This window comes from Macaca fascicularis, chromosome 7 (assembly GCF_037993035.2).
Source record: "Macaca fascicularis isolate 582-1 chromosome 7, T2T-MFA8v1.1".
Lineage (NCBI taxonomy): Eukaryota > Metazoa > Chordata > Mammalia > Primates > Cercopithecidae > Macaca > Macaca fascicularis.
Genome location: NC_088381.1, coordinates 42488359 through 42513952, shown reverse-complemented (window position 1 = coordinate 42513952; position 25594 = coordinate 42488359). Strand labels below are relative to the sequence as shown.

Below are 25594 nucleotides of genomic sequence, written 5' to 3'. Positions count from 1 at the left end.
GAAAGACCTGTCAAATCCCAGAAAGGGGCGTGGCACCAGCACCACTCAACCAGAAGAAAAATCTCTTTGGCGCTAGTGTCATGGCTCCCTATCTGTTCTGCTAACCTATTAAATGATGTGGTGGAAGAGGATCCTTTCACAATCTTTGTTCATTTTTTTATAGAGCAAATGGAAGTCATACATACCTTTTACAAAATTCATTTTTTGTTGTTTTCCAGGTTTGTGATATTTGTGAGACATCAGAAAATCAATTTATATTTTTTTCCTCTGTTAAAACAAACAAAGCAAGCCCCCTAAACTGAAACCTAACAGGTTAGAATAAGTTCTTAATTATCCACCCAGCCTTTGAATTATTTTGCTTTCGGTGTGGGCCAAAACTAAGTAGTACAGCTTCTTCTCTAAGGTAGATGGAAGAGATTATAACAATAGCTCAAGCCCACTAAAAGCATTTGTATTTTATAAATACAAGTCAGCAAAGACAAAAATTAAGATATTCATTTTCTCAATGATCAAAGAAATGTGACCAGCTCTGATGGGCAACCCAAACTCAAGAAGTCTAACTTTTCTGCAGAACCCTTCAGAACTTAAAAGATCACTGATGTAAGGTCACTAGCTGGCACCTCTTCTTATAATTACAATTTAACATAGTCAATGCAATGGGCAATAACTTACCCTTACATAATGACAACTACTATTAAAAAGAAATCATGGCATTTGAGAACAATGACGTAAGATTAAATCAAGGCACCACGGCTAACTAACTATTCAGGAGACTATATAACAGGTTAAAAAAAATAATTCAAGGCTGGGCACGGTGGCTCACGCCTTTAATCCCAGCAATTTGGGAGGCCGAGGCGGGCAGATCACGAGGTCAGGAGATTGAGACCATCCTGGCTAACATGGTGAAACCCCGTCTCTACTAAAAATACAAAAAATTAGCCGGGCGTGATGGCGGGCGCCTGTAGTCCCAGCTACTCAGGAGGCTGACGCAGAATGGGATGAACCCGGGAGGGGAGGTGAAGCTTGCAGTGAGCGGAGATCGCACCACTGCACTCCAGCCTGGGCGACAGAGCAAGACTCCATCTCAAAAAAAATAAATAAATAAAAATTTTTTTAAAATTCAAAGTTAAAATAACTGAAAATCAAGGTCAAGTAGCAAAATACTTCTAAACTGCCGTAAGCCCTGAATTGTCAAAATATTTAAAAATGTATTGTTTCTTGCTTGAGACAGTTTGTCTCCTTAGATATTACTCAGAACAAAGACACCTGTTGAAATGCAATTGAAGTCATTTTCTAATATCTAATATTTCCTGGAATTCTCCCAAGATCCAACCATACCCAAAGCAACATTTAGGTCTACACTTGGGTAAAAATTCTAAGTTACTTTATTCATTTTCAATTCACTATTTAGTTTTTCTTTCTCCTTACTTTGTAAAAAATTTACCACCAACTTTCAATAAAATAGAGATGGATTCTTTTCCTGGGTCTGGTGACTCTGTTATATATGAAAGTACACACTACTTTCCTAATGTTTTTGGACATACTTTTTCCAAGAAAAACATAATTGAACTGCAGGTCTAAAATCAAAGCTGAATTCACATACTGATGCTCCCAATTCAATGTTTACTCAGTAATGCAAGAACCTATGCTTTTACATCAGGATTCCATGGCTGCATCCAAAGCACTCAAAGGAAAAATGTAATCTGACAACATAAGAAATAATCCCCCTATAACTGTTTATTAGAATGTGAATATATTCCAAATCAATAACTAAAAAAAAAAAAAAAAATCAAATTACAGAGCATGCATAAAATACAAAGTAGCAATTTACAAACAGATAATATTATCTTCATAACCAATACACTAAAATAATAAAATGGCTATAGAAGAAAACCAAAATGACTGACTACAGCAATGCCTTCCGTGTGCCCCACACATCATGAGCACTGCAAGAGACAAAAGATTAACTATGAAATATAGTAATCTAAGCAAGCCCACACATACATATTTCGGGGGATTTCCCACCATCCTGAATAGTATCACTGCAGTTGACACACCACTTCCAGGAAACTGCAGAGTAAGTGCTTAATATTATCCACGAGAAAGCAAAACTAAATATTAGTGTGCACATTTCTGAATGAGAAACTAATTGCTTCATGGATTTCAACAATGTACTATTTCAGGTCTCTACAATGCCTAAAATGCATTCTATTTAAACTCAAGGTACTATTTCATTTTACATACTAAAAGAATACATGCCTTTAAGTGGTACCACTTGAGCAAAAATTAACCTCTCACTGTATTCTTCAGACATACTGAAACCAAAGATTTAACTGGACTATATTCCATAATATACTGCAAAACTCAAATATTAGCATTGTTAAAATAATTATCCATGCCTGCTGGTGGATATGGTGATAAAACTAGGTTGCATTTCACTTACTGGAAGGTTTTAAGACAAAATTAACACTTCAAAATTTGACACTACCAGCATTAAACCAGTTATTGCCTGAGCAATAAAAGGCCACATCATCTACTGCTTGGAAATTATTATAGATCATTTAAATCTTTTGGGCTGCCTGATCATTGCAACAGAGGCACCTGAGATGGAATTCCACAAGTCCCTCCAGTTCCCAGCCTGCCAGGCAGCACTGTTTAACTTACGGCCCCATAACCATACTACTAATGAAACCGTAACAATCTCTTGTGTTTACTAAAAGAATTCTCCAGAAAAAGTGCCCCCCCTCTCTAATCAACTTTGATGCTTACAAAAATTAAAAAACAAAATTTACTCAACTACATAAACCTATTAAGGCATTTTAGAAATTCATGTCCAGATAATGGAAAATTTTCAAGCTCTCAAAATCCTGCTATGTTTATAGGGCAATTCTTATATTTGTGGAAATATACACTGCATTGAGAGAAGAGTGTATTACCGATAAGCTGCTCTGTGGCAAAATGGTAGCTTATTTCTAAGGTCGTCTTAGTTTGATTTGATCAAGACCAATAGGCCTGAGCTTCAAGTGATCAAGTTCTATTATGTCCTACGTACAGTGACAGGCTTCCATGATAAAAAGTAAACAATAATTGAGGAATCCAAACATTCAGTTTATTAAACTAAGGCTACTGAAGCCATAGCATGAAAAAAAGCTGCAGTCATTCGGGACAAGTAGATGATTTTATAAAGCTAAAATCAAAAGACTTAGGACATGGAAAAATTCATAAGTATGAAGTAATAAAACACAAAAGTGACACAAGAATTACAAATATATTTAAATCTCAGACCTGGGAAATGGACTATACACAGCCTTCTAGGGGAGAAGAGAAATGCCTTAGATGTTCTGACAGCACTGCACCTTTGGCTTGTTTTCAGTGGTTGGTGGAACATGAATAGGAACCACATTGTTGCTTGGAGACATGTCATTTTCGCGTCTGTCTGACATTTGCTTCTGAGAAACAATGCGGTAAATCTCTGAAGGAAAAAAGAAATCACAATACTTAGCGTGAATAACCTATCATAGTTAGGATAAAAGATCCATAGAGGTAGGAGATATATTTGCATCAAAGACCATAAGGAAACTGAACAGAGAATACATAAATTTAAAGTTTTATTTTCAAACAGTCACTGATTAGATTCAACCCTTTAACAATTGCCCTTGGGGTAAGAAAAGAAACAAAGGTTTTTCCATTTCAGAGGGAAAGGTTCACCAGTCAAATAAATCTCTGTTTAAAGAGACCTTAAAAAGGTCAACCAGGCCAGGCACATCACCTGAGGTCAGTACTTCAAGACCAGCCTGACCAACATGGTGAAACCCTGTCTCTTTAAAAATACAAAAATTAGTCAGGCATGATGGCGGGTGCCTGTAATCCCAGCTACTCAGGAGGCTGAGGCAGGAGAATCACTTGAACCCGGGAGGCAGAGGTTGTGGTGAGCTGAGATCGCACTACTGCACTCCAGCCTGGGAAACAGAGCAAGACTCCGTCTCAAAAAATAAATAAATAAATAAAAGAGGTAAACCAATAGCATTACATAGTTTATGGACTTATGGATTCGAAGTAAACCATAAGAGTATTTTCAGTCTACCTTTACCCCAAAAAACAAAACAAAAAAAAAATTGCCTACACACAATGACACTGTACCACACAAAAAAATAAATACCCAGCACTTTGGGAGGCCAAGACGGGCGGATCACGAGGTCAGGAGATCGAGACCATCCTGGCTAACACAGTGAAACTCCGTCTCTACTAAAAAATACAAAAAACTAGCCGGGCGAGGTGGCGGGCGCCTGTAGTCCCAGCTACTCGGGAGGCTGAGGCAGGAGAATGGCGTAAACCCGGGAGGCAGAGCTTGCAGTGAGCTGAGATCCGGCCACTGCACCCCAGCCTGGGCGACAGAGCAAGACTCCATCTCAAAAAACAAAAATAAATAAATAAATAAATAAATAAATAAATAAATTTGCACTATCAGATGCATTCGGTAGAGTACAACTTAATAAACATGCTAAAATCCCAATGGATTCTTGGAAGGGAAAAGAAAATAATGTGTTTATCAGTGACCTCCTGAACAAAACTTAAATTGTAATTAAAGAATGATACAAAACAGGCAACTTAAGATGTTATATGTAAACTCTATTTTTCTTTCATGACACTTAACAAAAATAATTTAGTGTCTGCCTTTTTCACTAAATGTTAAACTCTGTAAGGAGCAAAACTGTGTCTGCCTTAACTGCTGTACTGCAACATATAATATGTGTTGTGATAAATAACTACATGAATGTCACTAAATTCCTCCACAATAAGTATCTGTATGTAACACATTTGGTCTTATACCACACTGCCTAAAAGTTGTTCCCTCTGACTAGATTATAAAGTCCTTAAGAACAGAAAATGTACCTTATTTTTGTTTACTCTCCCAGTTGTCCCTTCAAAAAAACTACTCTCAAAAAGCAAGATAATTCTAAAAATGTGTCAAATTAACACAATTAGCCTCCTAATATGATGTACTACGAAAGACACAATGTATTCCTATGAAGGACACCATGTATTCCTGCCAAAAATATTTAAAACTAATTTAATCATGAGGAAATAATGAGATAAATCCAGACTGAGATGGGGATAAATGTTCTAAATTTGTGCTATCCAACGGAGTAGCCACCTATTTTAATTAAATAAAATTTAAAATCCAATTCTTCATCTAACTAGCCATATTTCAAGCACTCAATAGTAACCTGTGGCTACTCTATTCAACATCCCAGATACAAAACAAATCCATCTGTTGAGGCTCAGAAACCCATACTCCAAAATGGCACTTTGATATGCTGAACTAAAGAAGTCTCAAGGTCTCTCTGACCTTCTGCCCCTCCTCATCCTCTCTCCCCAGCACAGGATGAAGCTGAAGTTCCTTCACCTGCCTGAGATCCAGACCCACCAAAAGGAACAATTATTTTTTCTTCCCCTCCCTGTAAGACCAAGAATGTAACCACACTTAAACAGACTCTTTCACGAGACAATGTACCAATTAATTTCTGTCCACTGATCCATTCATCCTCCCCAGTAATCCCCTCAACAGAATTCCTTTTCTCCTCCTTCCCATAACCTGTTTTGCCAGAATGGCATAAGCTTCTGAATGCCATCAGGAGGTGGGTCATCTCTCTGGTTCTCCCCGTGTACATGTTAATAAATTTTGTATGCCTTTTTTCCAATTAATCTGCCTTTTGTGAGTTGATTTTCCAGCAAACTTTCAGAGGTTTCTATTTAGTTCTCCCACAAAAGAAATGTAAATGATATAAAAATGATACAGCAGAATTCTTTTTCTTCCTAACCTCTACCTATCGTTTGGACCTTGTGAAAGGTCCAAAGCACAGCCAGGTGTGGTGGCTCACGCCTGTAATCCCAGCACTTTGGGAGGCCAAGGCAGGCAGATCACGAGGTCACGAAATCGAGACCATCCTGGTGAACACGGTGAAACCCCGTCTCTACCAAAAATACAAAAAAATTAGCCAGGCATGGTGGCGGGCACCTGTAGTCCCAGCTTCTCAGGAGGCTGAGGCAGGAGAATGGCGTGAACCCGGGAGGCGGTGGAGCTTGCAGTGAGCCACTGCACTCCAGCCTGGGCGACAGAGCCAGACTCCGTCTCAAAAAAAAAAAAAAAAAAAAAAAGAAAGGTGCAAAGCTGTATCAGAGAGCTTTCAGCAAACCTTCAGAGGGCAATAGGGACATTTCCCTTGGCTCCTATACATGTGATCTTTAAATGGATATTGAATTTTTAATTAAAAAACAAATCTATAAAGGACATTCATTATTAGTATATTGAATAAATATGAATATGGATTGCACATTAAAAACTGTATAAATGGGCCAGGCAAGGTGGCTCATGCCTGTAATTCCAGCACTTTAGGAGGCCGAGGTGGGCGGATCACGAGGTCAGGAGATCAAGACCACCCTGGCAAACATGGTGAAACCCCGTCTCTACTAAAAATACAAAAAAAAAAAAAGTTAGCCAGGTGTGGTAGCACCCACCTATAGTCTCAGCTACTTGGGAGGCTGAGACAGGAGAATTGCTTGTCCCAGGAGGGGAGGTTGCAGTGAGATAGCACCACTGCCCTCCAGCCTGGGCAACAGAGCAGACTCTGTCTCAAAAAAACAAAACAGGCCAGGCGTGGTGGCTCAAGCCTGTAATCCCAGCACTTTGGGAGGCCGAGATGGGCGGATCATGAGGTCAGCAGATCGAGACCATCCTGGCTAACACGGTGAAACCCCGTCTCTACTAAAAAATACAAAAAACTAGCCGGACGAGGTGGCGGGTGCCTGTAGTCCCAGCTACTCAGGAGGCTGAGGCAGGAGAATGGCGTGAACCTGGGAGGCGGAGCTTGCAGTGAGCCGAGATCCAGCCACTGCACTCCAGCCCAGGCGACAGAGTGAGACTCCGTCTCAAAAAAAACACAAACAAACAAAAAAAAAGCAAAGTATAAATGTTAAATTTCTTGGATACAACATATTGTATTGTGATTATGTAGGAGAATGCTTTTTTTTTTTTTTTTTTTTTTTGAGACAGAGTCTCACTCAGTAAGCAGTGAGGTTGAGACTGCACCACAGCACTCCAGCCTGGGGACAGAGTGAGACCCCGTCTCCAAAAAGGAAACAAAAACAAAAAAACGGTGGGGGGGGGGTTACTGCATAGGAATTGGTGTATTCATTTGGTTTTAAAGGAGAACATGCCTTTGAAAGAGGGAAATAGATCTAGTGTAGCAAGTTCCTACCCCCCACCCCCACAAAACTCACAATGAAATAACCTCCTCTAATCAGAAAGCTAGAAGTTACCTGCTTCCTACTTTCTTATCAGGTTTTTGTTGTTGTTTTTTTTTTTTAATGACACACCCAGCCACAAGAGACTTAAGTATGTGAATTACTTGTGGAACCTCTTAAAGCCAATCACTCTTTATTGCTTTGGTGGCATTTTTATTAGCAGACATCCTTTTTGGTAACTGGAGTAAATGCAGCAGTAATCCATTTCTAAAAAACAGTATGCTTGCAGACACCAACACTGCTCAAATTTCTTGCTTTGTAATGAGATCTCTTTAATTATTTACTTCTCTATGTTCTTTGAGAAGTCTGCCTTTCCCTCTCTTCCAGTTTTACATATATTTGTTTTTTTATGTAAGAACTTTTTTTTGTTTTGGTTCCCCTAATTTAATCTTTTTTTTTTTTTTTTCTTTTTGAGACGGAGTCTCGCTCTGTCGCCCAGGCTGGAGTGCAGTGGCCGGATCTCAGCTCACTGCAAGCTCCGCCTCCCGGGTTCACGCCATTCTCCTGCCTCAGCCTCCCGAGTGAATCGGACTACAGGCGCCCGCCACCTCGCCCGGCTAGTTTTTTGTATTTTTTTTTAGTAGAGACGGGGTTTCACCATGTTAGCCAGGATGGTCTCCATCTCCTGACCTCGTGATCCGCCCGTCTCGGCCTCCCAAAGTGCTGGGATTACAGGTTTGAGCCACCGCGCCCGGCCTAATTTAATCTTTAAAACAATTTATAAAGAAGTTAAAACTTACAGTGGGTCACATATTTCATCTTAATTTACACACACAATTTACACTTGAAAAAAGAAGAGCCTCCCAGTTTGAGATCAGAGGGAAAGCTTAAAGATGAAGTTAATTCTTTATTCCTTAGCCACTCATCTGACTGAATGACCGAAGGGTAAATCCTTCTCTTTAGCCTTGGCACACTCCCATCCCATCCTTTTTCATTGAAACAAAATCTATAAAGATTACATATCCTTCTTTTAAATTTTAATTTTAGTAGCCTGTCTTTATTGTATCCTAGTTGTCTTTCCTTAATGCCTGTTCACATTTGAACCGTCAACCTTCTCAGACATAAGTTTTAGCCACTCCCCTTTCCTCACAAAAGAATCTAAGAAAAGATACTCTTGCTGTCTGTTTTTGTTACTTTACATATTCAGTTGACTACATCTTACTGTTTTTCAACTTCTGAGAAATTAGTTCTTAATTTTGAAAAATGTAGTAATTCAGTTAATGCATCTCTCTTTCTTTAACATTTTTTAATGGAAATTTTCTGATATACCAAAAGTAGAGTAAGGCAGGGCAGTGGCTCACACCTGTAATCTCAGCACTTTAGGAGGCCAAGGCAGGCGGATCACATGAGGCCAGGAGTTAGAGACCAGCCTGCAACATGGTAAAAACTCATCTGTACTTAAAATACAAAACTAGAAGGACATGGTGGCTCAGGCCTATGATCCCAGCTACCCGGGAGGCTGACACACGAGAATTGCTTGAACCTAGGAGGTAGTCTTCTTGCCTGACACAGCAAGACTCAGGGGAAAAAAAAAAAGAATATAGCCTTTATACTAAAAAGACATCCTGAACATATTAATTACATGGAGAAATCTAGCAGACATCACTTTAACCAAGTGGTAAAAGTTAACATCACTAGTAATTAATAAGACATCCAATTATCACAAACCTGCTGATATGGTGCACTGAGAACACTTCTGTGGTGTTCCTGCCAAAAGTGTAAAACCTGAGTTTAATCGTGAGGAAAAAAATCAGAAAAACCCAAAATGAGGTACGCAACAAAGTAACTGGATTGTACCCTTCAAAAATGTCAAGGTCAATAAACAAAAGATTGAGGAACTGTTCGAGATTAGAGGAGACTAAAGAGATATGACTGCTAAATGAAATGCATGACCTTATCTTGGACTTTGACTAATAAGGGTATTATTGGAACAAGTGGGAAAATCTGAATAAGGTCTGTAATTAAACATTGATGTGGCACTATTATCTCTCTGATTTTGATAATTATACTGTAGCTATAAAAGAGAATATCCTTGTTTTTACAAAATATACACTGAAAAACACTCAAGGATGAGGGTCATCATGTCTGCCACTTAATCTCACATGGTGCCGAAAAAAATATGTATATATTTAGAGAGAAGAGAAAGGATAAAGCAGATGTGGTAAAATATTAACATCTGTAGAATATGGGTGAAGGATATTTGCAAATTCTTTTTACTATTATTTTAATCTCTTTAAATTTGAAATTGTGAAAATGCAAAGTTAAAAGCAAAAAGTAAAAGGTATGCATTAAAAACATCCTTTAGTGAACCTGAGAAAAGACAAAGCTGCACTGAAATTCAAAGGCAGAGCAATCTACCAGTCTCACTCTCATACTAGTAAACTACCTCTAAAAAATACCATCAAGCAAAATCATCTCATGGAGTCACTTTCAAATTCATGGGTGTCAAGAATGCCATGGGTCTATTCTGAAACCAACAACACAATTAACTCTGAAGTAACATGTAAATTTTCTGATATATAATTTCACAACTTAAATTTTTGGCTGGGCATGGTGGCTCATGCCTATAATCCCAGCACTTTGGGAGGCCAAGGCAAGCAGATGGCTTGAGCTCAGGAATTCAAGATCAGACTGGGCCCCATCTCAATTTTTAAAAATTTTAAAGCTTTTTTTTCTTTCAGCAATATCAAAATACAACATAAATACTCCCTTAAGACTGTTAACATTTAAGGCAGAATCAAGTGCAATAGTTACTATTCTCTTTACTGTTTTCTCTATGCATTCACACTTCCACTGGCATACAGGAGGAAGAATGTTTAGAACAAACATCCTAACACCTGCAGAACAACACAGATGTCTGCTGCACATCTCTGATCCTACAAACCAACAGTGAGATTTATGCAGGAAGCTGAGGAAATAGTGAATATAGAAAGGAAAAGTGGTAGCAAGTGAAACTAAAGTCTTCTTTGCTTTCAAGCAACAATTAAGTTGTAACAAAAGTTCAATCTAGAGTGAATTTTAAGAAAAGTAACCATACATTCATCTTTTTTTCTTTTTGAGACAGGATCTCACTCTGCCCCGAAGGCTGGAGTGCAGTGGCATGATCTCAGCTCACTGCAGCCTAAACCTCCCAGGCGGAAGCAATCCTCCCACCTCAGCTGGGAATACAGGTGCGCACACCACCATGCCCAGATAATATTTCTTTTTTTTTTTTAGAGACAGGGTTTCACTATGTTGCCCAGGCTGGTTTTGAACTTTTGAGATCACTGCATGTGGCAACAGACATCTGTGTTGTTCTACAGGTGTTAGGATGTTTGAGCTCAAGCGATCCGCCTGCCTCAGCCTCCCAAAATGCTGGGATTACAGGGGTGCATCAACATGCCTGGCTCTCATCTTTAAAGACAAAAGGGCTCAATTTTAAGTACTGACTAGTTCACGTTTGAGCGGATCAGAAGTTCAATGTTACAAAATGATGCATAAAATACTTAACTGCAGATGGAAGACTTAAGCTCATCTTCACTTAATATCAGAATAAATGGGCCAGAATTATAGCAGAGGAGATTTGATATAACATAAAAAATATTCCAACAATGAGGACTGTCTAAAAAGTTTTTTCAGATGAGATTTTCTGAGGCCTTAAAATGCTCACACATCTTTAAGGTAATTTAATTCACATGTTTTAAGACTATGACTCTGAGGAGCAGGGAGGTTCAATGACTTTAAACAGGGAGTAGAAGCAAAGTGATAAAGATGTAATGCCCTAGAACTCCTGGGTCTCAATCTAGCATTCTACATGTTGACTTAATAAAATCCACACAAATGGATATAAAGAAAACAAAGACTTGCTATTTAATCAACTCTTACTTGCTTAAAACAATCAGTGAAACTTTGACAGAGAACGTTCTAAAGGAAAGCTACTGTGTTCCAAAGACTGTTTATCCAACCCCAGCACTATTCTGATAGAAAACAATTATAATAAAATAGGTACATAAATCACCAATTTTCTCATGCCTTAATTGCTATTTAGCTACTAATTTACCAACTGTTCTCTACATACCAGGGATAGATAAGTACTTTACAGGTACTCATTTTTTAAGTCTAGGGCAGTGACAAACCATTCTTTGCTAAGGGTTACCGAGAAAAAAACCTTTAGGTCACAAAAGTCAAGTCAAATCCTATCAGAAGATTTTATAAATATAAGACTTCTCTCAAAAAGGAAATAACAAAACTCCTCAAAATATGTATGAATTTTATAGATGGAGAAATTAAGGCCTAGAAGGGTGAGGTAACTTGCCTAAGATTGTAGAACTAATAGTAAGTGGAGGAGCCAGGACTAGAACCCAAGTCAGGCTTCCAAATCTTACCTCTTTGACTTTACACTTACATTTTTACAGTAAAAGAATATGTTAAAGTTAAAATCTGTTAATCTCTAATACAGGGGCTGCATACGAACAATAAATCAAAACTTGTTATATTGTAATTGGAAACCCATTTAATCATACCCCTGTATAGAGTTTTTAGAACAATGCCACGTAAAACTGTACTATATATTAAGACATTTTAAATCATGAGTTCTTAAAAGTAATATACAATTTAAAAGTATTTAAAAACAACCCATCAAAGTACTCATTAGAAGATTAAGACTATCTCACTAATAATCTGGTTATTTTAATAGCTTCATGATAAATATGAGTGAACACTTCTTACCTCAGAGGCTGACCTGGTCATTCACATTCCAAATCAGCATGAACTCCATCTCTTTCCCACTACTTTTTAAAACTTTTCTATATGCAATCATTGGCTGATTTTATCTACCAATTATCTCCCATGGCACAATATAGAATACGCAAGTGATACCTTTCTTCTGTATCATAGAAGAATTTTATTTTGTCACTATAATTTTTAAAAATATGTTTTTTCCCTAGCTTTTTCTTTACTAAATTTCAAAAGGGCATTTATATCTTTCTATAGCTGGGATCTCAATATTTACCTTATAAAAGTACATTTAAACATTACTTTGTGTTTGTGACCATGAAGAATGTAATACCTGAACTGAAGTAATCATGGAAGTGAATGAATTATTTTCCAAGTATTTTTCCCACTATAAATCAGATGAATTCGGACAACTGAAGCTCAGTGAGCAAGGGTTGTAGTTAATTTTGCACTCTAAACAGCTTTTGCTAGAGTAGCTCTCAAATGATAGTCATTCTTGGCTGATACATAGTTTAGTTGCTGATTAGTTTGTTTAAATTACCTTCCTAAAACTTCTAGTTCCTACTGGTGTAATCTGAAAATGCAAGTCTTACCTGTTAAAATGGTCTGAAAAGCAGCTTCTACATTTGTGGAGTCTAGAGCAGAAGTCTCAATGAACGACAAACCATTCTTTTCTGTGGGGAGACACAAAAATGTCAGTATTGTCAAGTTTTAAAACAAGGAATAGGGTATATTCAAGCCCTCGAAAGGAAAAATAACAGAACTTTTTAAAACTTAAGACCTCCTCAACTTATGAGACATTAAGGGAACCACTCTATTTACACTTTATTTACTTACTTACTTTATTATTTCTTTAAGTAAAGATGCAGATCTCACTACGTTGCCCAGCCTGGTCTTGAACTTCTGGCCTCAAGCACTTCTCCTGCCTCAGTCTCCCAAAATGCTGAGATTACAGGCATGAGCCACCATGCCCAACCCTACTTACACATTAATATTTACACAATAATAGATTAAAAATAATAGTGAGACGGCTGGGCATGGTGGCTCACTCCTGTAATCCCAGGACTTTGGCAGGCCAAGGCAGGCGGATTGCTTGAGCGTAGGAGTTCAAGACCAGCCTAGGCAAAATGGCAAAACCCTGTCTCTACAAAAAATACAAAAAATTAGCTGAGCGTGGTGGCACACACCCGTAGTCCCAGCTACTCAGGAGGCTGAGGTGGAAGATCGCTTGAGCCCAGGAGGTCAAGGCTGCAGTGAGCCTTGATTGTGCCACTCCACTCCAGAATGGGTGACAGAGTGAGATCCTGGCTCTCAAAAAAAAAACAAAAACAAAAACAAAAAAAAGTGAGAAAATGTCAATTGGCTCCTTAATTAAAATAAATACTTATTACATCTAAATACTACTCACTAGTAATGAATGACACCACTTAAAATGTGGTAAAAATGTATCCAGTGGCCAGCTATTTCCATCTCTTGCTATCCTCTCCATCAACCACATCGGCTATAATATCCAGTCAGAATGTTGTAGCTATATTATTTACAATAAAGCTATTCTTGCATGGGAAATCAAAAAAAACTGTTACAGAAAGTTATCCACAGCATCAGCATTAGAGCAAAGGCAAGACTTTCACTAGCCACAAATGCACAATGTTGTCTTCTGGCATGCTGTCCCTACCAGAACAGGGGCGAGACATGTGAATTCTTTATGAAGCCAAAAAGTTACAGCTTCTAAGCAGCTGCATCCCTATTGGTCCCTGACACTCTGAGCCTCTACCTTTCACTCACATAGAGCTCATGTACAGCAGCCTTTGTAAACACAGAAACATAACAGAAAAAGAGACAGGATACACAATGTTTATATTCATTTTTTGGTGGAAAAATATTCCTGTTTTAATGACTCAAAGCAAAAAAGCTATACAGTCATCACAAACTTTCAAAACAATTCTTGCTAAGCATTCATGTTTACCTTTCGGAAACTATTATAACCTATTACTCTCACGGGAAAGGTATCAAAACCACAAGACACAATGGTAAGAAATATCATGGAATTCCTATCACTAACCTGCAAAAGCTCTTGCTTCATCTGTAGGAACTGCCCTGAGATGACGCAGATCACTCTTATTGCCCACGAGCATGATAACAATGTTACTATCAGCATGATCTCTCAGTTCTTTCAGCCATCGCTCTACATTTTCATATGTGAGATGTTTAGCAATGTCATAAACCAATAAGGCACCTACAGCTCCACGATAATATCTGAAAACAGAAACATATTTAATATCAGAAAACAACCACAAGATGGAAGCAAACACCAGGAAGAACTCAAAATATGGATTATGAGTTTTAAAAACATACTTATAAATAAATTTCTAAGGATTCCTAATACTAGAATTCTTAAAAGGAAAAAAGAGTTCTTTTTCCAATACAAAAAGTCAGCTAATTCACTCATTGGCAACCCATTTCACAGAACGTAAAAACTGTGAGACTTACGCTGATGTTATAGCTCGGTATCGCTCTTGCCCTGCTGTGTCCCATATCTGTGCCTTTATTGTTTTTCCATCAACCTGGATGCTTCTGGTTGCAAACTCTACTCCAATGGTGCTCTTGCTTTCCAGATTAAACTCATTTCGAGTAAATCGAGACAGGAGATTACTCTTTCCAACGCCAGAATCTCCAATAAGGACAACTGGAAAGACAAAGAACTTAATGTCAGATGAACAAGGCAAACACATTCAGAATACCACTATGCTTTCAACACAAAGAAGTTTGGCTTCAGAGTAAATAAAGCAAGAAAAATAAGGTATATGATTTTTTAAAAGGAATGGGGGCAGGGGGTTGAACCCCATGTTCTTGACCAGTTACCAATCAATAAAATCGATTTATTCTTTTCAGCGTGTTTCTACCTGTATGACTTCCACACATCATCTGCTTAGCACAGATACAGTATCCTGTCTTAAACATGCAGTTTTAATCACAGATGCACTTGGCACTGATGACAGGCATTAATTACCATCAATGGTATGCCAATCTTACTACTTTAGAAAATAACTTCAAAGATAAATCCTAAACTAAATGAACAATTTATGATATTAAAATGTAATATATCAGACATGAAAACAACAAAGGCTGTTAGTGGGTAGGGAAGGACAAAATGAATATACTTCGTTTCGTCAAAGACTGGGTGTGACCTCAGGACTCAGACCTAGACAATATGAAAAACATTTAACATACGAGGCACAGGGTTTATAAACTTCACCATACAGAACACAGAAACTAAAATGACCTTTAATAGTCGTATTCATCAGGGCTGGGCGCGGTGGCTCAAGCCTGTAATCCCAGCACTTTGGGAGGCCGAGACGGGCGGATCACGAGGTCAGGAGATCGAGATCATCCTGGCTAACACGGTGAAACCCCGTCTCTATTAAAAAATACAAAAAAACTAGCCGGGCGAGGTGGCGGCGCCTGTAGTCCCAGCTACTCGGGAGGCTGAGGCAGGAGAATGGCGGGAACCCGGGAGGCGGAGCTTGCAGTGAGCTGAGATCCGGCCACTGCACTCCAGCACGGGCGGCAGAGCGAGACTCCGTCTCAAAAAAAAAAAAAAAAAAAAAAAAAAAGTTGTATTCATCAGATTGGTTCAAAGTTAAAGACCCCTCTACCAAAAAACCCACCCCACTAAAGATAAACAGGGGTAGTAGGAAACTAATAATTCTGACATACTGTGAGTCAAAACCAAACCAAGTGCCAGGCGTGGTAGCTCACGCCTGTAATCTCAGCATTTTGGGAGGCCAAGAGTTCGAGATCAGTCTGGCTAACATGGTGAAAACCCCATCTCTATAAAAATACAAAAATTAGCCAGGCATGGTGGTGGGTGCCTGTAATCCCAACTACTTTTGGGCCTGAGGCATGAGAATAGCTTGAACCCAGGAAACAGAGGTTGCAGAGGGCTGAGAGTGTGCCACTGCACTCCAGCCTGGGCGACACATCGAGACTCTGTCTCAAAAATAAAATAAAATAAAATAAAAATAAAACAAAGCAAGGAGGGCATACACTTTCACTTATGACTCCATGATTTTTTGGAAAATAGGTCTTGATTAGATGAATTTGCTTCCTGTGATTTCTATAGGCAGCAGTTTACTTACTAAGTAGATACATGGAGATTCTTTTTCACCCAAAGTGGTATTACACTTAAGAATTTCAAAAACAATGGAGAAACAGGCAGTTAAGTTGTTTTAAGGTATTTTCTATCTGAATTTAAAGTTCAAAATGAGTTCACAGGTTTATAGAATCTGACCTAGACATTTTTTCCTTTGTAAAATTGGTATCAGCATTTCAGGAAACATTATATTCGTTCCTACTTTTGACTACTAAGACTTCTTATCTATCTAAACTAGTTAATTGATTTAGACATCAGGACTAGAAAATCAAACATACAAAAATAAGGCCAAGGAATAAGACCATTCCTTACTAAAGAGATTGGGATTTGGTGGTACGAGTGGAAAGAACGGTAAAAACTAAAAGCTCACTGCACTCTGGTAGGAGGGCAAAGACAGTCCATTACACACTCCCTCCTTGCCACAGGAGTGGATATAAGCTGGCCTCTGGACAGTCTTGGACAGAGTACATTATCAAATGCGTATCTTTCTGGCTTCCTCAGTCAGCTGATTCAGCAAGAAATCATTCAGAAGACAGTGAATCCAACGCAGCACAAAGAGTGGTTATTTCTAACTAAAAAGTCAACTACAGGGTGTCAAAGGTGCTATGGCAAATATATACATGCTTTTATTTGCTATCAGAAGAAAATGTCAAAGTTATTAAAGTGATGTACAAAAGCAATGCACTTTCAATTTCATAGGATGGTTATTTGATGTATTAAGTTTCCAAGGTCCACCATTCTGGATATGAAGTCAAATTTCAGTTTCGGTTAATAGTCTACTATCAATAGGATACATTCACTGTTGCTTCTTAGTACAAAAGGCTGGATGTTTGCTAAGGAAATGGCCTTTGAATCACTCATACGAAAAAAAAGTAAATACAAAAAAAATACATGACTAAATACAAACAAAAAAAATTAGGCATGGTGATGTATGCCTGTAGTCCCAACTACTCAGGAGGCTGAGGTGGGAGAATGGCTTGAGCCTGGGAGGCAGACACTGCGGTGAGCCTGGATTGTGAGCCACTATACTCTAGCTAGGGCAATAGAGCCAGAACTTGTCTCAAAAAAAAAAAATCTTCCAGTACTTTCTTTCTTTTTTTGAGACAGGGTCTCACTGTCGCCCAGACTGGAGTGCAGCGGCACAAACAGGGCCCACTGCAGCCTAGACTTTCCAGGCTCAGAGGATCCTCCCACCTCAGCCTCCCTAGTAGCTGGAACTACAGGCACATGCCAACACACTCAGCTAATTTTTTGTATTTTCTGTAGAGACGGGGTTTTGCCATGTTGCCCAGGCTGGGTCTCAAACTCCTGGACTCAAAAGATCCACTTGCCTTGGCCTCCCAAAGTACTGGGATTACAGGCATAAGCCACCATGCTTGGCCAACTCCAGCACTTTCAAGTTTAGGTTTCCTCCCTTTTGACCTCCACTTTTAATGATTATTATGTTCATTATCTCACCAATCTCAACTCCTTATGCCATCATAAAGATAGTAAGGGAACTTTTTTCTTAATGTAACCAATTAACGTTAACACTATTAAAAAAGCACTCTAATCTGAAAATAACTCAAAATTCATGAATGTTTTAAAAAGTTATCTCAACTAGGCCAGGCGCAGTGGCTCATGCCTGTAATCCCAGCACTTTGGGAGACCAAGGAGGGTGGATCACCTGAGGTTGGGAGTTCGAGACCAGCCTGACCAACATGGAGAAACCTCGTCTCTACTAAAAACACAAAATTAGCCAGGTGTGGTGGCGCATGCCTGTAGTCCCAGCTACTCAGGACGCTGAGGCAGAAGAATCACTTGAACCTGGAGGCGGAGGTTTTGCAGTGAGCCGAAATCACGCCATTGCACTCCAGCCTGGGCAACAAGAGTGAAACTCCGTCTCAAAAAAAAAAAAGTTGGCCGGGCGCGGTGGCTCAAGCCTGTAATCCCAGCACTTTGGGAGGCCGAGACGGGCGGATCACGAGGTCAGGAGATCGAGACCATCCTGGCTAACACGGTGAAACCCCGTCTCTACTAAAAAATACAAAAAACTAGCCGGGCGAGGTGGCGGGCGCCTATAGTCCCAGCTACTCGGGAGGCTGAGGCAGGAGAATGGTCTAAACCCGGGAGGCGGAGCTTGCAGTGAGCTGAGATCCGGCCACTGCACCCCAGCCTGGGCGACAGAGCAAGACTCTGTCTCAAAAAAAAGTTATCAGCTAGACACCTACCGTATTTGAGTATCATCGCAAATACCTAATACTAAATATCAAGCTGCTAAATGCATAAAAGCAGAATATACATATTAATTATCCATTGTTTAATTAAAAATTTCTGCTTCTTCATTTAGTTTTATACTTTCTCTTGCAAACTAATTTACTGGACCAAAATATAATTCATCAAAGACAGTACCTCAACCCTAAAAGTTACCACCTGAAAGAATAACTGGTAATTTTCATTCTGGTTTTCATAAATTTCGAGACATTTCTATTCTTTCAACTATATTCATATAGTCCAACCTCCTCAAAAGTTTTTAATATACAATGCATTCAAGGTGGGACACAGTGGCTCATGCTTGTAATCTCAGCACTCTGGGAGGCCAAGGTGGGAGGATCCCTTGAGCCCAGGAGTTTGAGACCAGCCTGGGCAATGTAGGGAGACCCTATCTCCACAAAAAAGAAATTTTTATTTCTGTAAGTAGGATAGTCTTAAAAAAAAAAAAAAGAAGCCAGGCATGGTGGAGTACATTTGTAGTTCCAGCTACTTGGGAGGCTGAGGCAGGAGGATTTCTTGAGCACAGGAATTTGAGGCTGCAGTGGGCTATGACTGTGCCATGGCACTCTAGCCTGGGCAACAGAGGGAGACCCTGCCTAAAAAAAGAAAAAAAAAAATATATATATATATATAGAGAGAGAGAGAGAGAGAAAGAATTATATATATAATGCAAACAATAAGGCTCAAGTCTAGACAAGTTTTTCCAGATTCAGCAGAATCTGAGTTGCTCAACCAAAACTTGTGAAAGAAAAACTACTAACAAGATGCAAGACAGCAAAGTTTCCATGATAATTTCTACTGACAATCAGCTGACGGTTAATTACTACTGACTTCCAATGTGATTGAAAAGAAAATGTCTTAAGCAATAGACTATGTATCCAGGTATTTTCAGAAAATGTAACTTTGGATTGGTGCCTACCACACAATATTTGTAAACAGAAATTATGACTGATGCTTACTTACGTCCCACAGGGCCTTAACCACATTGTTTGTAAATACAAAATTAAAGTTTTAAAAATAAAAAGTTTAAATAAAATAAAACTAATTCCCTCCCACCAAAAGTCTCACTATTGGGCTTAAATAAAGGTCATAATTTAGAATAATTGTACTGCTCATCCCACATTACATTCCTATTTAGACCACTCCATCCCCTATTAATTAAAATATCCCTTTATTTTCAACTTGTTAGTTACAAACTAACTCCAATTTCCTCAACTATTGCATTTGCTAGGTTAAGTCTAAGTACAAACAGCTGCAGTCCATCTCAGTGAATAAATCTCTGTACAATAAAGTTATTTTAAAATAAAATCATTCTTCACTTTAAAGCAGGATACTTGTATAAATAAGAAATTGGCTAAATAATCAGTATTGAAGTTAAAAAAAAAAAAGAAAAAAGTGACTCATATCCTGTAAGAGCTTTAAAAAATTAGAAATCTGGCCAGGCACGGTGGCTCATGCCGGTAATCCCAGCACTTTGGGAGGCCCAGGCAGGTGGATTACCTGAGATCAGGAGTTCGAAACCAGCCTGACCAACATGGAGAAACCCCGTCTCTACTAAAAATACAAAATTAGCCGGGCGTGGTGGTGCATGCCTGTAATCCCAGCTACTCGGGAGACTGAGGCAGGAGAATCGCTTGAACCCAGGAGGCAGAGGTTACAGTGAGCCAAGATCGCATCATTGAGCTCCAGCCTGGGCAACAAAAGCGAAATTTCATCTCAAAAACAAAAAAGTAGAAATCCTCCTCAGCAGAAGTTTTAACACCCTATCTTAAACAGCAAAATGCACAACAAAATGAAACCATAACCCATGGAAAAATAAAATGCATTAGAAGTTTCCAGTTTTATGTTTTTTTAATAATATTTAAACGCTGTTGTAGTTGAACCTACATTTAAGGTTCAAAAAACCGACAAAGGCCAGGCACACTGGCTCACGCCTATAATCCCAGCACTTGGCGGGGGCTGAGGCAGGTGGATTGCTTAAGTCCAGGAGTGCGAGACCAGCCTGGGCAACATGGCAAAACCCTGTCTTTACAAAAAAAAAAAAAAAATTATCTGGACGTGGTGCTGCACTCCTGTAGTCTCAGCTACTCTTAGGAGCTAGAGAGTAGCTAGGGAGGCTGAAGTGGGAGGGTCACCTGAGCCTGAGGAGGCCGAGACTGCAGTGAGCCTTGATTGTGCCACTGCACTCCAGCCTGGGGGACAGAGCGAGACCCTGTCTCAAAAAAAAAAAAAAAAAAAAAAAAAAACTGACAAAACCACAGTAACTTCTTTCACATTATTACCATTTATTGAGTCCTCATGGTTAAAATTTTACAAATAGTCTCATTTAACTCTCACAACAATCTTAAGAGACAGGTATTTTCCTTTACATAAATGAGAGAACTGAGACTCAGAAAAGTTAACTTTTCCAAGGTCATATAGTAAATATAAGACCTGAGTCAGGATCTAAACCGAAATCTACGTTAATTCCAAAGCTCGGTGCTCTCAATCGTTGCTAGAAGGATGGTCTAATCAAAAAGCTGAAATACTTTAGGCCAATTCAGAATATTTAATATTCTTTGTTAAAAAATAAAAGGACCTTGTATAACCAACATTCCAGTTCAAACCAAATAGGAGAAATACCCTGACGGTCTATCTTGTTCTGAATTAATTACTTCAAAGACAGCCTTTATAAAGGCACACTACCATTATACCATATTTTAAAACACAAACCTCCCTTTAACCCCAAAGTCTCAAGAGATTCAAATAATTTCACATCATCTCAGATACCTTCGGCAAAACGTATGCTATAGTATACTTTCTGTAATCCAGGTCTGAGTTTTGTATTTGTAAAATGAACTAAGTACCCTGAAAGTACTTTCCAGCTTGGGGTGGAGGGGGGATACCAAAAGTATTCACCCTATACAATAGAATATTCTGGGTCAGAGGCGTAAGAGACGACAAGAGTACAACAGCAGGCTAGTATAACAAGATTTGCAAAGTATTGGGAAAGCAAACAAATCTTTCCTGCTTGGTTTAGTCAATCATTCTTAGCACCCAATGGCAAAGACAGAAACAGTCACCATGCTTAACACTCTTTAAACTCCACCCTCCACAGTAAAGCTTTAATAGCAATGGCTTCTTCCTCAGTGGTAATGATCTTTGTTCAGCACACTACTGATGGCTACCTTCCCAATTCAGGAGCAGAGAAAGAGCATCAGAGTGAGAGTACATTCACTGAACAATAAAAGCATCTACTGTACTTTCTTCTTATTGAAAAATGTACCCTTTATCTTCGTTGACTAAAAAAAAAAATTGGATTCCTTCCGGACTCAACCAATAAGCAATTCTTTCTAACCAACCCTGACCCTCCGATATGTTCTATCCAAGGGCACTACGTGTTTCCGTACCTTATAATAAATATTTAATGTGACCAAAAGAGCACACAACTTCCTTCCTACCCCCAACCTTTTGGGAAAGGTATGTGGCCAACTAGGGCTCTTCCCTTCCTGTTGGATCCTCCCAGTGTTGCAGCAGGAAGCAACCAGTCCATAGAGATAAAGCAAGCTAGTATTTGTGCAGCGCACAACCTTTCCTGCTCAGGAACCGGGCCTTCAGGTCTGGCAAGGATAACAGCCACCACCCATCCGCAACCTCTTCTCGCGAACCGAGTAAAGAGTTATCCCGGGTTGTGTGCCACTGAGTAGGGAGAGCAAGATAATAAAAGGCTAGGTGGGAAGTAATGTCAGCCTGCCGGGTCACTGCGACAAGTGCGCGACTGGGTGATGGTCGATCCCTCTTACCCTCCCACCACCCGGGTCGCAACGGAGACAAGGGAGCTCTAAACACGATCTGGGGAGGGAAGGTAGAGAGAGTTGCCAAATGGGGAGTGGGGGAGGGAGCGGTCAGAGAAGGTTAAGGACCGCGAGAACCGCGGGGCGGAGGGTGGGGGTGGGGACCCCTGGCCCGCTCAGATTTTACCGGGTCCTGGACCCGGGATGCGAGAAGCTTGGGGGGGGCCGAACAAGGGGAGGAGATATGCAGAAGAGAGGCTCGCTCGAGGGGGAAAGGGGGCAGATAAGAAAAGACCTGTAGTGGGAGTCTGCACCGAAGGCAAGGCCAAGAGGGAAGCGAAGAACCCGTCACAGGGGCTTCGGGAGAGGACGCCAGCCGGGAAAGGTGTACGCTGAGGGGGAGGGGGCGCTACACCCGAAAAGAGAGATGGTGGGAGGGGCGGCGGGGCCGCAGAACCCAGGGAAAGGAATTCGACAATATGCGAGAAGGCAGTCCACCAGGGGAAGGACACGCAGGGAGGGGCTGTGAGGCCAGCCAAGGCCCACGGAGAGGTCGCTCAGAGAGCGGCATGTGATGGGGACCCCTGTCTGAGGAGGAGAGAAGCTGAGCTGGGTAGGAGACGGAACCGCACAAAAAGGAAGGGCTGAGGCAGGCCTCTATCAGTGCACGGGTGGCCGGCACGTCCGCCGAGTGTGTCCCGGGTCCCCGAACGGGGACTGTGTAGAGTGCGAGAGCCCATGGCCTCACCTTTAAAGAGGTAGTCGTACTCGTCGTCGCGGGTGCCCATTGCGCGGCCGAGGAGCGAAAGGGCGGGAGCAGCAGTGGTATCTGTGGGACCAGGGGGCGTCGCTGCAGGGGTAACCCGAACGCCGAGCTTCAACTGCCGGACTGGGTGAAGAGCCCCTCCTTGCCGCTGCGCCACTTCCGGCAGGCCCCAGCCTTTAAGGGGAAGTACTTCCGGGGGCGGCTCCCCGTCCCTGAACCCAAGAAGGGCGGTATGCACGAGAGTCGCGATGCGTGGGGCTTCAAACTTTCGTCGCTAAAGGAGGCTCAAAGGGGAAACTGAGTCCTGGAATTCCTAGCTACCATGGTCTTAGTGGCCTCTTGCTTATTTCTCGAGCTACCGTGCCCGGAAGCGACTCGCTGGAACCGGGCGGGACCGCCTGTGAGTGGTGGGTTTGTGGATGGGGGCGGGGTTGTCTAAGGATCAGAGAGCCGAAGGCAACTATACACGCGTGGCGGTTCCATGGTGTAATGGTTAGCACTCTGGACTCTGAATCCAGCGATCCGAGTTCAAATCTCGGTGGAACCTGCATTGGTGCTTTTTTTTTCCTTAACAACTTTTTTGTTCACTAAGTAATTGAACAACTATGACATATATTAACATGGAGATGTAAAATTTAATCCTTGCCTATGAAGACCTCACAAATTTCCCACTGCATTTGAGGTACTATCTGCTACCTGGCGGGGGTTGTCTTAATGAGCCTCTTCACTACCTTTTTTTTTTTTTAACCCTGGCCCCTCAAACTTTAATTCAGAAGCTTCAATGAAACTTGAAAATTCCTTTTGCTGGAATTTTCTACCTCCAGCTTCATGCACGGGTAGGCGCTTGTCACTCACTCCTCTCCGGAAATCTCTCAGTCTATCTCGTTTTCATTTAGAGTACTTCGCCCACCCTCCTCATCAAGATTCATCAAGAACTTGAGTCCTATTTGTAGGCCTCTAATCTAAGTCCGTTTACATAAGTATTTCATTTAATATGCCGAGCAAAGGATGGCAATTTCCATTTTAGCGGAAATTTGGATACTAAGACTCAAGTGATTTGCCAGATATCATGCCGCAGGGCCTCCCTGTATTTGAAGAGAATTTTGTAATTCCAGAAAAGCCTTTATCCAATTATTGTCACACCTCCTACCTCCTATATGCAAACTCTCGATTTAGACTTGTGGGCAAGTGTGCCTAGAACAAGCAGAAGAATACCACCTGCCAATGATGTCCACTTCCCAATTCCCAGAGACTGAATAGGTTAGGTTACATGGCAAAGGGGAATTGAGGTTACAGATGAAATTAAGGTTGCTAATCAGCTGACATTAAATTAGGGATATTATCCTGGATTATTTGGGTGACCCCAGTGTTGTCGTAAGAGTACTTAAAAGTGGAAAAAGGGCTGGGCACGGTGGCTCACGCCTTAATCCCAGCACTTTGGGAGGCCGAGGTGGGTGGATCACCTGAGGTCAACAGTTCAAGACCAGCCTGGCCAACAAGGTGAAACCTCGTCGCTACTAAAAATACAAAAAGTTAGCCGGGCGGGCCGGGCGCGGTGGCTCAAGCCTGTAATCCCAGCACTTTGGGAGGCCGAGACGGGCGGATCACAAGGTCAGGAGATCGAGACCATCCTGGCTAACACGGTGAAACCCCGTCTCTACTAAAAAATACAAAAACCCAGCCGGGCAAGGTGGCGGGCGTCTGTAGTCCCAGCTACTCGGGAGGCTGAGGCAGGAGAATGGCGTGAACCCGGGAGGCGGAGCTTGCAGTGAGCTGAGATCCGGCCACTGCACTCCAGTCTGGGCGACAAAGCGAGACTCTGTCTCAACAAAAAAAAACAAAAACAAAAAAAAAGTTAGCCGGGCGTGGTGGTGGGCGCCTGTAGTCCCAGCTACTCTGGAGGCTTAGGCACGAGAATCGTTTGAACCCGGGAAGCAGAGGTCGCAGTGAGCTGATTAACAGCTGAGTCAATGGGCTGGGAAAGGCAGGCCCACCCTTAACCTGGGTGGGCACCATCTAATCAGCTGCCAGCGAATATAAAGCAGACAGAAAAATATGAAAAGGCTAGACTGGCTTAGCCTCCCAGCCTACATCTTTCTCCTGTGCTGGATGTTTCCTGCCCTCGAATGTTGGACTATAAGTTCTTCATCTTTGAGACTCAAACTGGCTTCCTTGCCTCTCAGCTTGCAGAAGGCCTATTGTGGGACCTTGTGATTGTGCGAGTTAATACTACTTAATAAACTCCCATTTATATATATATATGTCTATCCTATTCATTCTGTTCCTCTAGAGAACCTGGACTAATACAGTTGGTAAGAAAAAGGAACTCTCTAGTAAAAAGCCTGGAATTATAAATTTAGAAATGTCTAGCCTTAGACTGTGGGAGAAGCAAGACCTGAAATATATCTCACCCTCCACATCTGGGGAGGTAACCTTACATGTTTGTTAAAAACAAAGTGAGGACTGATAAGGCTGTGTTTAAACTTCAGCTCAGTCATTCACTAAAGCTGTGTCAATTTCAATAATTTATCTAATCCTGCTGAATCCCAGTTTCTTATCTGCAAAATGGGGACAAACAGGAAGAAGGAATTAAGTAACATATGTATAGCTGTTAACAGTGTGCATGGAACA

The 25594-nt window shown here is 40.8% G+C and overlaps 1 protein-coding gene and 1 non-coding gene across 2 annotated transcripts; one reads left to right on the top strand and one right to left on the bottom strand.

Annotated features, from left to right (window-relative positions):
* Positions 1-1719: 1719 nt before the first annotated feature.
* Positions 1720-23088, bottom strand: RAB11A (RAB11A, member RAS oncogene family). The gene is made up of 5 exons (XM_005559836.4): positions 22946-23088; positions 14509-14704; positions 14081-14274; positions 12612-12692; positions 1720-3472 (listed from the first exon to the last, which is right to left on the bottom strand). The coding sequence occupies exons 1-5, from the start codon at positions 22983-22985 to the stop codon at positions 3333-3335; spliced, it is 651 nt and encodes a 216-aa protein (XP_005559893.1). The 5' UTR covers positions 22986-23088; the 3' UTR covers positions 1720-3332.
* Positions 23089-23438: 350 nt separating this feature from the next.
* TRNAQ-CUG (transfer RNA glutamine (anticodon CUG)) lies at positions 23439-23510 on the top strand. Its single transcript has one exon. It is a non-coding gene; the product is annotated as a tRNA-Gln (tRNA).
* Positions 23511-25594: the final 2084 nt, after the last annotated feature.

Coding starts and splice junctions, on each gene's coding strand:
- RAB11A (XM_005559836.4), bottom strand. CDS start 22,985: ATGGGCACCCGCGACGACGAGTACGACTACCTCTTTAAAG. Junction 14,275..14,508: donor TACCGAGCTATAACATCAGC/GTAAGTCTCACA, acceptor TTCTGTTTTCAG/ATATTATCGTGGAGCTGTAG. Junction 12,693..14,080: donor TGAAGCAAGAGCTTTTGCAG/GTTAGTGATAGG, acceptor GTCTCCCCACAG/AAAAGAATGGTTTGTCGTTC.